Source organism: Parasteatoda tepidariorum, chromosome 10, assembly GCF_982258835.1.
Source record: "Parasteatoda tepidariorum strain Cologne lab strain chromosome 10, Ptep-v5.0, whole genome shotgun sequence".
Lineage (NCBI taxonomy): Eukaryota > Metazoa > Arthropoda > Arachnida > Araneae > Theridiidae > Parasteatoda > Parasteatoda tepidariorum.
In genome coordinates, this window is record NC_141764.1 from 11,223,458 (window position 1) to 11,239,286 (window position 15,829).

At 28.4% G+C, this 15,829-nt stretch overlaps 1 protein-coding gene across 2 annotated transcripts in view; it reads left to right on the top strand.

Annotated features, from left to right (window-relative positions):
* LOC107446669 (tRNA (32-2'-O)-methyltransferase regulator THADA) overlaps nt 1–15,829 on the top strand; it is a 71,389-nt gene that overhangs the window by 38,516 nt on the left and 17,044 nt on the right. For both annotated transcript variants that reach the window (XM_087154099.1, XM_087154100.1), the window contains exons 23-28: nt 1,664–1,926; nt 5,754–5,863; nt 8,715–8,847; nt 11,254–11,367; nt 12,730–12,852; nt 15,043–15,236. In XM_087154099.1, coding sequence (XP_087010225.1) covers nt 1,664–1,926; nt 5,754–5,863; nt 8,715–8,847; nt 11,254–11,367; nt 12,730–12,852; nt 15,043–15,236 — 937 coding nt within the window. The remainder of the gene's footprint in view (nt 1–1,663; nt 1,927–5,753; nt 5,864–8,714; nt 8,848–11,253; nt 11,368–12,729; nt 12,853–15,042; nt 15,237–15,829) is intronic.

Consider the following 15,829-nt stretch of genomic DNA (forward strand, 5'->3'; position numbering starts at 1 on the left):
GTGTAAAATGTTTTTATCGTGTTCTTTAAAAATTATGGTGTTCTTTCAAAAAATAAGAGAAAAAACATCATTTCTGGAGCCAATTATCTTTTAAACTTCTGTGATTTCAGAATTTTTGTTATTATTATTTTTTTTTTCTATCAATTTAAAATTCTAGCTGAAGCAAGCCTGTCATTGGCAAATTTTTTTATTCCAAAATGAGAACAGATAAATCAGGAGTATTTCTTTCCTTTCTGATGAACAAGAAAAGTATCTTTAGAATGTAATTCTGCAGAAAAAAAATATTTGCTTTTGTATTTTTTTCAGCTATTTTATTGCTTCAACTCTTTCTTTACTCTGTTTTTTAAATTTGAAATCTATAAATATGAAGATGTAAAGTATAACAGTTTTGGTTATACTTATCATTTCAATTAATGTTATTATAATGCTTCCTTAAATTTATTCTTGTGTTATTGTTGGAGAAAATAGTAACTTCGTTAGGTCATGAGAAATTCTTGGAATATGTCATGAAAAGTCATGAATTTGAAAATTTGAAATATAGCTGTAAATAGCCTTAAAAAAGGTCACAAATAATGCCAAATATACAGACTTGTTATTGTTTCAGATCTATAACAGGATTGCCACCTCACAGGGCAAACTTGGAAAATTCAGAAAATTTAAAAATCGCATAAAATAACAGAGAATTTTGATTTTTTTTCTTTAGAAACTGAAAATATAGGGAATTTTGTTTCTTATTTTCGTTTTTTAAAAAAAGGTAACCACTCAAAGTGCAATTTATGGGATACTTAAGAATGATATTTCAGCTATATTAATCTAGTCCATTTATTATAGCATTATTTATTTTAAGTTTCTCTAAGTTTTTTTTAACAATTATAACTGATATAGTTAGCTTAATACAGCTCAAACAAGAGCAGAGTGATTGTGTGTTTCCTATTAATATATTGTGTATAATATGTACATGTATCATGCCTGCCAAATCTCCTGTTTTTTAGCGAAGACTCCTGTATTCTACGATTATCCTGTTTTCCTGTGTATTCTCAAATTTCTGTGTATTTGTTGAAATTTTGAAGAGAAAAAAAATATTTTGGCAATAAAATATTCGTTGATGGCAAAAATACTTCTCTTATTCCTCAACAGATTTTGCTATTGCAGTACTACAGTATGTTGAGTATTTATAGTTTAAATAATTATAAATAATGGTTTGAAAAATCTTCTTTAGATTAAGAATTATATACACATTCTTTAATTCGCAATAAATGAAGTACTTATATTATTTCCAATTTTGAGTAATTATTTTTGACTCACATGATTATGCATGATGTATCAAAACTTTACTCGTTGCCTAAAAAAATGTAGCTAGTACCTAAGATCTCCGTTATTTTATTTCTTTAATGTTGGCAGGTATGATGTATAATATGCAGGGAATTTTTTCTCCAGATTTGAGTGGCAACCCTGTAAAAGAGATAGATGTGTCTATTTCCTCTTTTAGTCTATTTTATTGCAGTTTTAAGCTTAAATTATAAGTTTGTTTAAAACAATGAGTTTCTTGTAATGACAATTCCATCTGTTATGAATTGTGGTTATACGGGATTTTTACTGTATAAATCATATAAATTTCTTATTGATTTATTTATTCATCAAATGATTGATTGTTTTATTCCAGAGAGTATCACCCAATTGCAATCTACAGTTCGTAAGGCTCTCAGTAGCAGGTTCTCTACCGCCATAGTTCAAGGTGGTCGTCTTTCAAAAGAGGTTTCAGACGTCGAACTCGATATAGTCAAAACGCACGCTGTGACTGCTCAAATACTATTGCTTTGTTGTTGGAGAACTCACAAAGAAATATCATTGCTTTTTGGAGAAATGTGTGAAAAAGTTCCCATTAAGAGTGAAAATAGCACAATCGGAATACTTGGTGAGAATGAAGTGAGTGTGAATTGAAATTATTGCATTGTTTTTAAATATTGCAGAGATAATTAATGACTCTTTATGGCCACTCCTCTATAATATACCATACCTGCCAACTTTTAATCCCTTCCATTATGATTTTTCCCAGTGGTATTAAAATGGAATAAAAATTTCAATTTTAAGCAAAAACATACGTTGTATTTGAAAAAGCTTAAGCTGCCTACCATAATAGTAACGCATATTAATATATATGCTTGGTTTTCTTAAGAATAGTGGTGATGAAAATCATTTAAAAATTTAGTTCATAAAAGAGAAAATGGTATATATTTACTGCCACTTTAAATATAAAAATTAAATTTTACGCCAAATGCGTAAAAGTTGGCAGATATGATATACACTGTGGGAAGTGAGTAGTTATCGACAATGTCAACCTTCATCTATGAAAAAGTACCCCAACATAGAATGTCTTATGTACTTGAGAATTGGAATTATATTTTTGTAGTGGTAGATATATACACACTACAATACTCCCCCACCAGAATTATATCTGTGGTAGAATTCGATGAACGGATACCACTAGTTGATTCATTGGTGTTTTTGTCAGAAGCAGGGAGTGCTGTATTAAGATCACGATACTTTTTGAGTGCTGATCGTGAGAGCTGTATTAAGTTTAAGGTCGTCGCTGTGGAATGAGCAGTGTGGAAATGTGGAATGAATAGTGTGGAATGAATGAGTTAGCAGTGGAATGAAATTATGTGTGTTCAAGACCGAGTAGCAATGGCGCGAGGAGGTGGATAATGTCACAGTCACAAGTAACAAGTCAACTGTTCGATGTGGACCATCCATCAAAGTAGGCGTGTTCAAATCGAAGTGGGAGTTTCTGTCAAGGTAGGCGTGTTCACATTGTGTCCGAGTCACCAATGTAGGGAGAGTAGATATCGAAAGTGTAAACTTTCATCTATGAAAAGGTACCCCTCCATAGAATCGAGTTAACATGTCTTATATACGAGAGAATTGGAATTATATTTTTGTAGTGGTATAGATACACTACAAAACCTTACTTTGTGATAATTTCTCAAAATCATTGGCAGCTTTCTATGATTATACTCAGGGGAAATTGTTTTAGAGGGGCAATGTTAAAACATCTAAATGTTTTATGGTAATTTTTTTTTAATGACATGTAAAAGTGTTATAGAAAGCTTTGTTTCTACAGTACAGAACCCGTTATCCGGAAATCGGAAAACCAAAAAACCGGAACGAAGTTCGATAAATTTTCCCACCATTATAAAAAAATAATTTTTTTCCTTATAAAATTTTAGGATTTTTCGTTCTTTTTTGAAAGATGTTTACCTTACCATCATTTTGGAAATAATCATTAGTGTATTGCTCCATTGTTTTTTCTTCTTTTTAAGATTATTTACAAAAAAAAATTTTTTTAGTTGTGTTTAGCAATAAAAAAAACGGCTTTTTGTAGCGATTCAGAAAACCGGAAAAATCAGTTATCCGGAATAGCGATGGTCCCGATCGTTCCGGATAATCGGTTCCCTACTGTAATTGTAAACTATTTAAAACATTTTAAATTGTAATTACTTTTAAAATTTAATATCATGAAATTGGCTTTCTTGAGAAATAAAAGTTAAAAAAAGAACTTACTATGAATTTTATCACTCAGATACTCTTTGACTGATTTTGTTCAAGTTTTGCAGTTTGTCATTTAGATAATGTTATAAATTCCGTAGCTTACAGTTCAAAAATCTCTTGACCATTATTATATAAAATCTTAAAAAATAATAAATATTTATAAAAAAATATTTTTTACTTTGAATTATCTTTGAATAAAGGAAGTTTTTAAATATATTCAAACATTTTTTGATTAGCTTGAAAACTCTTCAAGATATGACGAAATACACAAAACATTAAGATTAACACACCTACAAAACACATCCTGTTAGTTAACAGCCTAAACTTTCAACAATTCTTAAACTATTAAAGACCATATTTTCTCAAATCTAAATATGCTGTTATAAAGTTTTGTTATTTTCAGAGAAATATATTTTTGCATCTGATTTTGTATCTCAAAATATTATTTACACAAACTAATTAGCATTTGTAAGGTATTCCTGTGAACCATTATGATAGAAATTCAATCAACATAACAAAAGTTAGTCTGGAGGAATGTACAATGTTATTAATTTATTTGGCAATTTTATTTTAAGTGATTTCTTTCGATATTTTTATAGATTCTGTTACTGTTTAATGAATAGTTTAGTTTCTCATTTAGAAAAAATTTAACTCAGGAGTCCCCAACCCTGTGCCTACTGCTGTTTCACCACAATAAAAATATTTAAGATAAAGAAAAATAAAACTATTTGTGTGATCTGCTATTTTAAATGAACACTTAAAGTCATCTTGAAATGATTTTGACTTATATTGTCTGACTGGTTACTCTTAAATGTGATATTATAAAGGATTTAACTTATGGAATATTAATTTCAATATGGAATATTTTTTTTCTTCTATTTCCAATGCCCACCTGTGTTAACTTTCGAAAATTCAGGTATTTAAATCAGGGTAGATTTGTTGGCCACTCTATCAGTTTCACCTTATTAGGTGAGCCCATGCTGCTCCCACAGTAAGAACAGATAGCACAGAGAATGAAAGAATATCTTTGCCTTGCTCAGGATTTAAACCCAGAACCTTTTTGATGCAAGACCAGTTCTCTGACCCCTATACAGTCCATTCGAAATATTAAATATCAAGTACAAGAATTAATTGTACTTTAATACTGCTTTGCCTTACTGTTTTTTCCTCATTAAAAAAGATAATTTTTGATCACTATAATGAAGCTTTAATATTCCATTTCATTATGGAATATTAAAGCTTCATTGTAGTGTGCAAAAATTTTCTGCTTTAATGAGGGGATAAACAGTGAGTAAGGAAAAGCAGTATTGAAATACAATTAATTCTCTTACTTGATGTTTTAATGGAAATTATTAAAGTTAATATTTCCCTTTTTTTAATTTAACAAATGTTTTTACCCTATCTTGAAATCAATGTCATTCATGCAAGAATTGGAACATTTTGCCCTATTTTTTAAATATTTTTCTTTATTATTAAAAATAAATTTCTATTATAATTTCATTGTTCAAACGATTATTAAGTTATGAAAGTATTTTTTGTAATATAATTTATGGTTTTTATGTTGTTGTTTTTTCTCACAGAAGAAGGAATACTCTGGATAATTTTTTAATTCAGAGTTCTAATTCTGAACAATTTTAATTTTTTCAACATAATTTGTTTATTGGTAAATATTAACATTTGGTAATTGTTTTAAACTAACGCTAGTTATCAATTTTTTTTAAAATTTTGTTGAAAGATGGATTAAATATAGAAACAGTTTAACTCAGTTTTTGACAACAACAAGCACCTACCCATAGCCAAGCATCTACTGTGTAACTTTGCTCCTTCAGACTTTTAGTCTGAGGCTGTCTGCTACTATAGTAACAAGTGAGAGCACATCTTCAATGGGGGTGAAATGGAGGAAAGAAGATGTCAATTGGCTTACTCACGTCGATCTCTACAAAGAGTAAGACAAAACTATTCATCCCACACCCCTATTTGAAGTGACTTTTCCTCATAACCATAGTACCTGCCGCAACGCAAGATAAGTCTGGAGTTCTCTTGAAAGTCGCACTATAGCCCTATTTTTTACATGCTTACATGCATGCTTTTACATGCTTACTTTTTCTCTAACTGTAAAAATAACTCCTAACATGATGGTTACAGAAATCAATTTTCTTTCATTATTTAAAAATTGTTTTCATATCAGTTGTAATACATTTCAGGTTGCCGCTATTGGTAATTACTTCATCCGCCAAATGACTTTGGTAAAGCACAGGGGAGCATTTGAACAAGCATATGTTGGATTCGGCAAGCTATGTTCCACTCTATGGAGGTATGAGTAGTTGGTTGTTGACATATTATTTGCTTTAAAGAACAAAATAATTCTTTAATTTTTTTATCCATCCTTATTTTTTCTTTTTAACATTCAGTAGAGACATGTTCATTATTTTATAAGGATCAAAAAATTATATCTATACATACAGAGAAACCTCAGTTTAATACTGTTGGGACTGAAAAAATTACCTGCTTAAGAGAGTTGTCCGTTTACCGGAAGAATGCATTAATAACGAAGTTTAACGCCCTACATTGTTTTTAGAATAATTGCAATGATGTAGAAATACAGTTGGACCTCTATTTAACAAAGTCGCTAAATCCCGTTAATAAGTTCGTTCTTGGGAAAATTCGTTAAATAGAAAATCACATAGAATAGACTACTTATACAACACAAAACAGATTTTAAATTCATAAGCATTAGACATAATTAAAATAGCAATTGATACACCCTTATCTAGTAAACTAGTATCTACTATTTATTTTATAAGTCTTAACCATAAAAGAAATCTGAATAGAAAGCAAGAATAGAGCAAAACATTATCCAGTGTAACCCTATCATGCTACATACATTTTCAACTAAAAAAAAGAAGCTAAATTTATGTATAAAATTATAGCTGCATTTATTACAAAAGTAATTTTAAACATACATTATCACATGCATTCTTAAGTTTAATTGCTACTGATAAAATCCAATAACTTGGACAGAATTTTTTGTTTGAAATACAAACAAAAGGGGAAATTGATTTTACTGCTTTTTCTTACATAACTTTAGACAAAGCAGTAAAACTTTACAAAAAAGCAGTGACTTCGAAAATTAATTTAAGGTCATTTCCACATAAAATGCGTTAGCAAGTTTAAAATGTTCTGAAATATTTTGGAAAATATGGAAAGTGGATCGCAAAGAAAAGTTCGTTAAATAGAAAATTCACTTCGCTATTTGGAAATTATTTTACGAAGAAATTTCCAAAATGTACTTGGTTCCTCAAAAAAAATTCTCAAAATAGAGAAATTTGCAAAATGGAAGTTCGTTAAATAGAAGTCCGACTGTATTCAAAGTATCTATAATAATATATAACTGTTCACGATGATATTTTTTTAAACTTTAAGAAATACTTTTTTCAATACAAAGAACCTATATATACTAATATCTATAAGAATCTGTATATAATCTACATACATAACTCATAAAAAAATAATATTCATTTAAAGTTTAAAAAATAGTTTTTTTTAATACAAAAAGAATGTATGAAAAAGTTTGATATCTAGTACATAGTTCTGGATGTAGCTACAGAGAAATGAATATGTTTTTCTTATTTACACAGACATTTTATGCCAAGTAAGAGCTTTTAGTCTGATGTCACTTGCTCAAGCAGTTTAATTTGTACGTTTACATCCCAATCATTTGATAGGAAGCGTGATAATATCTTCTTGAAGGTAAACCTGCCATGATGAACTGAAAAAATAAAGCAGCAATGCAAGGCATGATGTGGATTTGTTATATCCACAATTGATTATCAGTCAAGTGTCTGAATAACTGTTTCATTTATACGAACTCTTCACTAACTAGATAACTTTTCTCATTTTCTACCCATCTGTTTTAAATACAGTATCCAAATCGATTAGAAGTAGAAAGGAATTTTCAGTGGGGAAGGATTAAGGCATCATTTCCATACCTGCCAAGTCTCCTGTTTTTTTACAAAGACTTCTGTATTTTACGTCTTTCTCCTGTTTACCTGTATATTCTCAAATTTCTCTGTATTCTTTGAAGAAATTAAAAAAATCAAATTGGCAATAGCATATCTGCCGATGCAAAAATACTTATCCTACTCCTCAACAGATGGTACTATTGCCAGTACAGCAGCATGTTGAGTGTTATTAGTTTGAGTAAAAAAAAATCTTCTTTAGGTTAAGCTTTTTATACATATTTTTTCCTTTGCTATATGTAAGTGCTTATATTATTTTCAATGCTGAATTTCTCTTTTTGACTTACATGATTATGCATGATGTATCAAAACTTACTCAGCTTAAAAATGTCGCTAGTAAAATCTGCGTTATTTTATTTCTCCAATGTTGGCAGGTATGCTTCAGCTTGTAGGGTATAATAACCACTACTGTTCGAATCAAAAGCTATCGCTGTCTGAAATATTTCACATATGCAGTATCATTTTCTCTCCTTTCTTTGCAAAGATAAAGAAAGGTGACTGAAGAATGACTCATTCTTAAGTAGTGAAATAGCTTAATAATAGTTTTATTGGCGGTAAGAGAAACATTAACTTTGCATTTTTTTCTTGAAATTTAAAGCATAAATATTTTTTCCCCTTCAAATTTAGAAAAATCGGTGTCCAGTTTGAAGAGATAAAAAATAATGTTTTCGCTGAAATCTAATATCTCTAAATTTTCCATAAAGTTAACATGTATACCCAGTTTTACCCCATGAGTGGGGTAAGACCTGGTTTCAAAGTTGAACAAGTTAGTACCAACTGTCCTTTGAATCTTAGCTACCCAGTCTGACCCACTTTTTTTTTTACATACATTAAAATAAGTTTTACTATATTTTGAATTATTATAGTAATATTCCATTTGAATGAAATTAATTGAAGCTTTATAATGTAGAGAAAATAATTATTACCAAAGCATAGAGTTCTATTTATTTAAAAAAATTATAATAAGATTGATTATAACGTTTTTTCTTCAAGAAGTGTTTTTTGACACTGAATATAAATTTCATATTCAGTGTTTTGTGTTGTGTTTTGATATGATTCTTTAAAATTGTTAAAGTCTGTCCTTTCTTTAAAAAATCTTTTTGTCAGCCTTTCAAAAGAAAAAAATGATTAATATTTTGTGTTCAGGTGTAACGTTACAAGTCTTAGGGAATTACCCAAAATCTGGTTGAAAGATTTACTCTTAGCCATTAAAGGTCTGAATGAAACCATTCAATTATGTCCCACCAGAAGAAGTGCTGGTCTGCCTTTCATCATTCAGGTAATCAAAGAATTTTTTCTTGTTTTAATTTCAATAATCTTCCAATCTTTTTAAGTAAATGCAAGGTATCCGCAGACCTGGAAGGTCATGGAAAGTCATGAATTTCAATATTGAACAAAATTTGTCATGAAATGTCTTGATTTTTACTATTTTTTTAAAAAAAAATCATGGAAAGTCATGGATTTAGGTCTCCGAAAAATCTAATTTTTAAAATGGAATCCTCCCCCCCCCCCGTCCACTTTCATCCTGTTCCAAACATCTGAATTTCCAACAAAATCACCACTCAGTCATATTTTATTAGAATATAAAATGATTTTATCATCTTCTTAAAAAATTATGGTGTTATTTCAAAAAATGAAAGAAAAACATAATTTCTAGAGCAAATTATCTTTTAAACTCTCTCTTCTGTGATTTAAGAATTTTTATTATATATATTTTTTTTAATTTTATTAATTTAAAATTCTAGTTGAAGCAAACCAGTCATTGGCGAATTCTTTTTATTCCGAAATGAGAACAGAAAAATCACGAGTATTTCTTTCCTTTCTGATGAACAAGAAAAGTATCTTTAGAATATACTGCAAAAAAAAAAAAAAAAATATATATATATATATATATTATTTGCTTTTGTATTTTTTTCAGCTATTTTATTGTTTCAACTCTTTCTTTACTCTGTTTTTTCAATTTAAAATCTATAAATATGAAGATGCATAGTATAACAGTTTTGGTTATACCTATCATTTCAATTAATGCTATTATAATGCTTTTTTAAATTTATTCTTGTGTTATTGTTGGAGAAAATAGTAACTTCGTTAAGTCATGAGAAATTCTTGGAATATGTCATGAAAAGTCATGAATTTGAAAATCTAAAATGTAGCAGATACCCTGTAAATGTTTTTTTAAAATGCCATTACTTAATCTTTAAGAAAATTTATCCCACAATATTTCTTCTGAATGATATTCTGGTCCACAATATGTTTTCAAGTGATATTTTTTGTGTAATATTTTGTTGCACACTATTTTATATTCTTTCATCTGTTATTTCATCCACTTGGGGATTATGCACCAGCATCTCGGGAGAGAGACAATACTGAAATAGACATTACTACGTTAGTTTTCAAGCTTGCTCATTTGTAAAAAAAAATGAAAGGAAAAATATTCTTCCTTCAGTTAAAGATCAGAGAAATGAATAATGTTTTTATTTTTGTCTCTTAGCTAAATTTATATTGATGATTCATTAATTTTCTTTTTTTAAAATTTCACTGAAATATCCTCTATGCATATGTGCGTTGTAGTGCCAAGGAGTGAGTGAGTGAAATATCAAGTGAAGAATTTTTTTTCAGATTTCTAATATTAAGCAGGACATACACCAGGCCCATAGGCTTTTGTGATATATTTTCTGCATATGAGATTCTGTTCCATGATATTTTGTCCATGCGGTACTCTGTCGCAATGCATATAGTTTGTCTATGGTAAGAACACCCCTACCATAAAGTCTGAGGCTGTCTGTGCTTTAGAAACAAGAGTAGTGCATTTCTAGGAGGGTAGCTTCTTTTCACTCTAGGGCTAACAAACTAGACCGAAGAAAAAGATTCTCTCGCCGACCTGAGCCAAAACTTGTTCTAAACAATAACACCACACCCCTACTTGAAATATTTATATCTCGTTATCATAGTCACTGCCACTGGTCCAGACGAATGGCTAAGGGAGTTCTTACTTTAGACAAACTATACCAACTTCTTTCTTCCTATTTTATTTTTTAATTTTTAATTTTTTTTTTTTAATTTTTTTTTATGATTCAATTTTTTTTAATGATGTGAAACATTATTTAAAAAAATCATTTATGAATAAGAAGTGTTTACATGATTAAAACATACTAAGGTGACATTCTTTTGCCATTTTGTTGATTGTCTTTAAAATTCATTACCAATAATAACCCGAAGTTTACTGTATCTTTTCAATTTTCTAGATGTTGTTATGATATTATCTTTTATATATTGTAACTTATATATTGTATCTTATATATTAATGTAACTAAAATGTATTAATAATATTTTAATGCTTAAGAAAAATATTTTTAGCTTTGAAGGTGTTTGCTTGTTGCCCAGTTTTTGGGTAACACCTGTTTACTGACCCCTTTCACTTCCTGTCCATTTATTTGAAATCTTCCCATTGTGAGAGAATAGAGACAGAGGCCAGATTCATTCCTTTCTCCTAAACAAAAAACGGTTTTTCTTGGGTTGAAAGGAAACTAAGAAAATAAATAATCGAAGAATATTTATTCTAGTAATGCAAATAATTTTAGTTTTTTGTTTGTTTTTCTCAGAATTTTCTTTTCCTTTAAGATTGACATGTTTTACATGTCAATCTAGGTGTGTTGACATAACTTCTACATGTTTTTTTTTACAGGCTGTACTTACATCTGAACCTAATTTAGCCCATTCTGCCTTCTTCAAGGAAACCGTCTCAAACTTTTTAAATATAGCATTAATCAAGAGTGAAAGTAAAATAGCCAATGAAGAAGTAAGTTTTGCATTTTTTGTGCTTTTATAGAATATTTATAAAAAATGCATCAAAAGTATAAATGAGCTCATTGGTAAATAAACTTTTTTATTCTATTTCATTTCCTTTTGCTCAATATTAATCTGGCATAAACTTAAATCCATAATGATATTTATTATATCTTTTTTCATATTTAGAAAATTTTTAACTTGCTTCATATTACATAATTTTTTCCCCTTGAACTATATAGTATGTTGATTTTTTTTTAAATTCTAAGACATTAAAAAGTAGCAAAAAATGAAGTGATACAAAATTTATCGAATTTCATTAAAATTCATAAAAAAACCCCATTCAATCTACTGCTTGAAATGTGTTGAATTCTTTTGAATTCGTGTCTAAAATGAAGAAATTTTTGTTTGTGATAAAAAATAATACTGTGAAAGAATTAAATAATTAAAATTTCTAAATAGTAATTAAAAATATTTTAAAAAGTTAAAATTTAATGGAAATTGGTAAAAGATAGCATGATTTTTCTAACATTATTAAATGATATAATAAAATTTACATTGTCTAAATTTTTCTTTTAAAAATTTATTGTCTATTTGATGAATCATAAATAAGTATTTATGAATTGGCATGAAAACATTTTTGAAAAAAGTAAGAATTACATAACTTTTATTTTTGATGAAGCTTAATCCAATATCGATTTTTGAGTTAGTTTGCTGTTTTAATTTGTCTGCAGCGAGGAGTTGTCTGTAATTTATTTTCTTACTTGACCCAATTTACACCATGAATGATGGACCAATGTCTTTCTATGTTTTTAAATCTGTTTATATTCTTATTTCTTTTCTTAAAGTGTGAATTTTGCTCTAAAAGTTTTATATTATGAGAATTACTATTTTTCTTTTCCTTCTTTTTTTAATATTTTTAAAGGAAAATTAACCTTTTCTTCTTCTGCATAATAGATTTAAAGTTTTAGTCTGTGTGAGTTCTTTTCTGTTTTAGAAACTTTTCATTCATTTACGTTTTTTTTTTGCCAGTATATTTTATTTCACTTCATTTATACTGAAAAATAATTTTAAAATAAAATACATTATAGGTACATCAGTTTTGTTTTCCTTTAAATTATATGCACAAATTAACTTATTATGTTAAAATTGTTATCTTTACTTACGATATTTTTTATAAGATGTTCAGCTTTTATAGTTGCAGTATCCATATAAATTTAGGAGTAAGATGTTTGGACAAACGTAATAATTTTTTGAGTGCTTTCTCTTTTGTGTTTTAATTATTTGATTTTTTTTATCTGATTTAATCAAATACGATTTGGCTTACAGTAATGAGATAACTAATGATGAGTATATTTTTGAAATTACTTTACAGATTCATGCTTTAAATATTTTGAGAGCCCTGTTTCGGGATGCTTGTTTGAGTGAAGCTTTGGTACCCTTTGCTTCTGAAGCCTTAAAGATTGCCATAACTGGTTTTAAGTCTAAATCATGGGGAGTAAGTATTGAAAATAAACAAATTGATTAAGAAAAAAAAAATTTTTTTTTTCATTTATTGTATTTATTATATAAGTATAAAAATAATAATGTGCTCTCACATAAAAATATTAAAATGCCTATTTTTGTTAAACTATATTTTACTAGCAATTTTTTAAATTTAAGAGTATAATGTTTTATGCAATTCTTTTATAAACATACTTTTAAATGTGTTGCTTCATTAGATCATGTATTAACACGTTGAATGCCATGGGTGTCACCGGTGAACAAGCACTGAGTTTGTTCGTAGCGCCACAGAGTTCACCAGTGACCTAAGTGAATTAAATGAGTCACCAATGATTACAAAAATTAACTGTTTTGTTGTAAATAATATTTCATCAAAATATGCAGTGCATACTGAGAAAATCATTTTGGCCAGATGGGCAAGCCATGTAAAATTAGCATGGCATTCAACATGTTAATATGAGTCAATTTTATGCCAGATCACATTTAATAAAATCTATGCTTTCGGATACAGCCTTGCCAACTACTATGCTTTTTGAAAATTATTTTGTAGTGTGGTAGATGTTTAAAAACTGAAGCTTTCAAAATATTTGGTAATTTTGCAAACATTTTAAAAGCCTCACCACAGTAGAGTTGGAACTAAGAGGCGTTGCATATGAGCTTTTAAACGAATAAAAAAATATACATTAAAACATGAATTTAGCTACCACTAGAATAAAAGTTTTCAAAAAGCTTAGAAAGTCGACAGCCCTGCAGATATTCTTAAGAGCAGCATTTAATGCACAGTACTCAATAGAAAATTGCAGATATATTTATTAGAATTTTTGTATTTAAAAAAAAAGTTTTGTTTTTTCCAAAGCAAATTTTAAAAACCACTGCTATTATTATTTTCTCCAAAAATGATAGTTATAAATCGTATCAAATATATTTACTTTGTTGTGAGCAGTGTTAGGATGTTGATTATCAGAAAATCCTTAAAAATGCAAAAAAGGCATCTGAAAATCATAAAACATTCCTAAAAAGAAAATGTAATGGCCCCCAAAAATTTTCAAAAATCGATATCTTTTTTAAATATTATTTTAAAAAAAATTATATGTCATAACTTATATTTATAAATTTAATGAAAAAATAAGATAATCTAAATAAATATATAATTTATGAATAAAATAAGTATCTAGATAAAAAAAGTAATTTTTGGTTACTATCTGCAAAAACATCTGAATTGCATTGTATTATAAAATGTTTTTTGAAATTCTCAAAATTGAACAAATGTTTATCGTTGAAAAGCAATTTCTTATATCTTGAAAAACTGTTATTCATCATCAAAACTTGTTATTAGAGGTAATTTAAAATAAGAAGATGCAATGTAAAATTTACCTTATTTTATAAAGAGAAATCTTAATTTTTCCAAAAATGCTCTTAAACTAAATGTTATGTATGAGATTTTTTTCCCTTTTTTATTTCTTGTTTCCATTAAAACGTTTTTGTTCTTTATTATCTGTTTTTAGAATTGTTTAATGAATAAATTTAAAAAAATTCGTAGACGACTTGCGAGCAATTTTCTTGACTCTCGGAAATTAAGGAGAAAAAAGCTTATTTTATGCAGAACATTATGGAAATTCTCAATAACTGTAATATTTGTAACTCAACCGTAATGTATGATTATAAAATCTGAAATCGTTATAATTGCTGCGAAACAGTAATAATTGGCACCTCTAAAATTATCGAAATTTGCATGCTATCAGCAAATGAATAAAGAAAAGAAAATTATTTACATAGCTTGTTTAGAAATTAAGCAAATTTTAGGATGGAATAATGTACAATTTTAAAGTGACAAAATTACAATTTTAATTTTTTTTCCTGCTTTTTATTATGTGAATAAATACAATATATTAATTTGAATTAGGAAAATTGTGAAAACTTCTAATTTTACTCTGGAAATCTCAGGGAATTTGTCTAGAGAGTGACCATTGTTTTATTTAAAAGAATTTTTTCATTTATTCTTCGAAAGTGATGTAATTACTATAATTTAGATTTTTTTTTCAGTATAATAACTATATGAAACATTAACAGAAAAAAAAATTGTTTAGTTGTATTTTTTTTAGTTATGATTGACTATCTATTTTCTTTTCATTTCAGTTGCTCAAACTTATTCATATTGATGTACTTGTTTTGTATAATTTTTTAGGTACGCAATGCTTCCACACTTTTGTTTAGTTCCCTACTGATAAGAATATTTGGTGTCAGCAGAGCTAATGATGAAGCTCAGAAAAAGAACAGGCTCTCTGGGAAAACGTTCTTTTTCTACTACAAAGATACTTACTCTTTTTTGAAAAAGGAGTTAGAAAATTGTGCTTCCATGCTAACTCGAAATCCCTGTAGGTAAATGAAAACTACCCATGCTATAATCAGTGTTGGCCATTCAGGTAAATTGAACCGGCCGGTAGATATCACTAATATAAAGTAGAGTGCCTGGCTGACAGTAGATTTGCCACATGATCAATAAAAAAATCTTTAGCTTGAATTTTTTCAGGGAGGATAGAGCTCAGGGGATTGAACGTTCACTATCCAATAAGGTGGACTGAGTTAAAATCCCATTGATTGCAGATCGATACAAATTCTGCATCCAGCTTGCACCGACTGCAGTGACTCAAAGTATCCTCAGTAGTAGACGGATCATTGGTTAAGAGTCCCCTTGCCGTCAGACTAACTGAAGGAGGTTTTTCCTCTCCAAGTTAACGTAAATACGGGTTAGTACCACTAAAAAGTCCTTCACGAAGGCAAATTTCTCCCAATACTTGATCCAGGAGTTCCCTTGTCTTCAGGATTGGGTTCAAAATTACAAGGCTACAGAGTTGAACACTAGTAGTTGTAAACCCAAAAAATTGAGTTGGCTGTTCAACGACGGTTATAAAATAAATAAATAGAATTTTCTTTTATTATGAGAAAAATAAATGGAAATTATATCCAAGAAA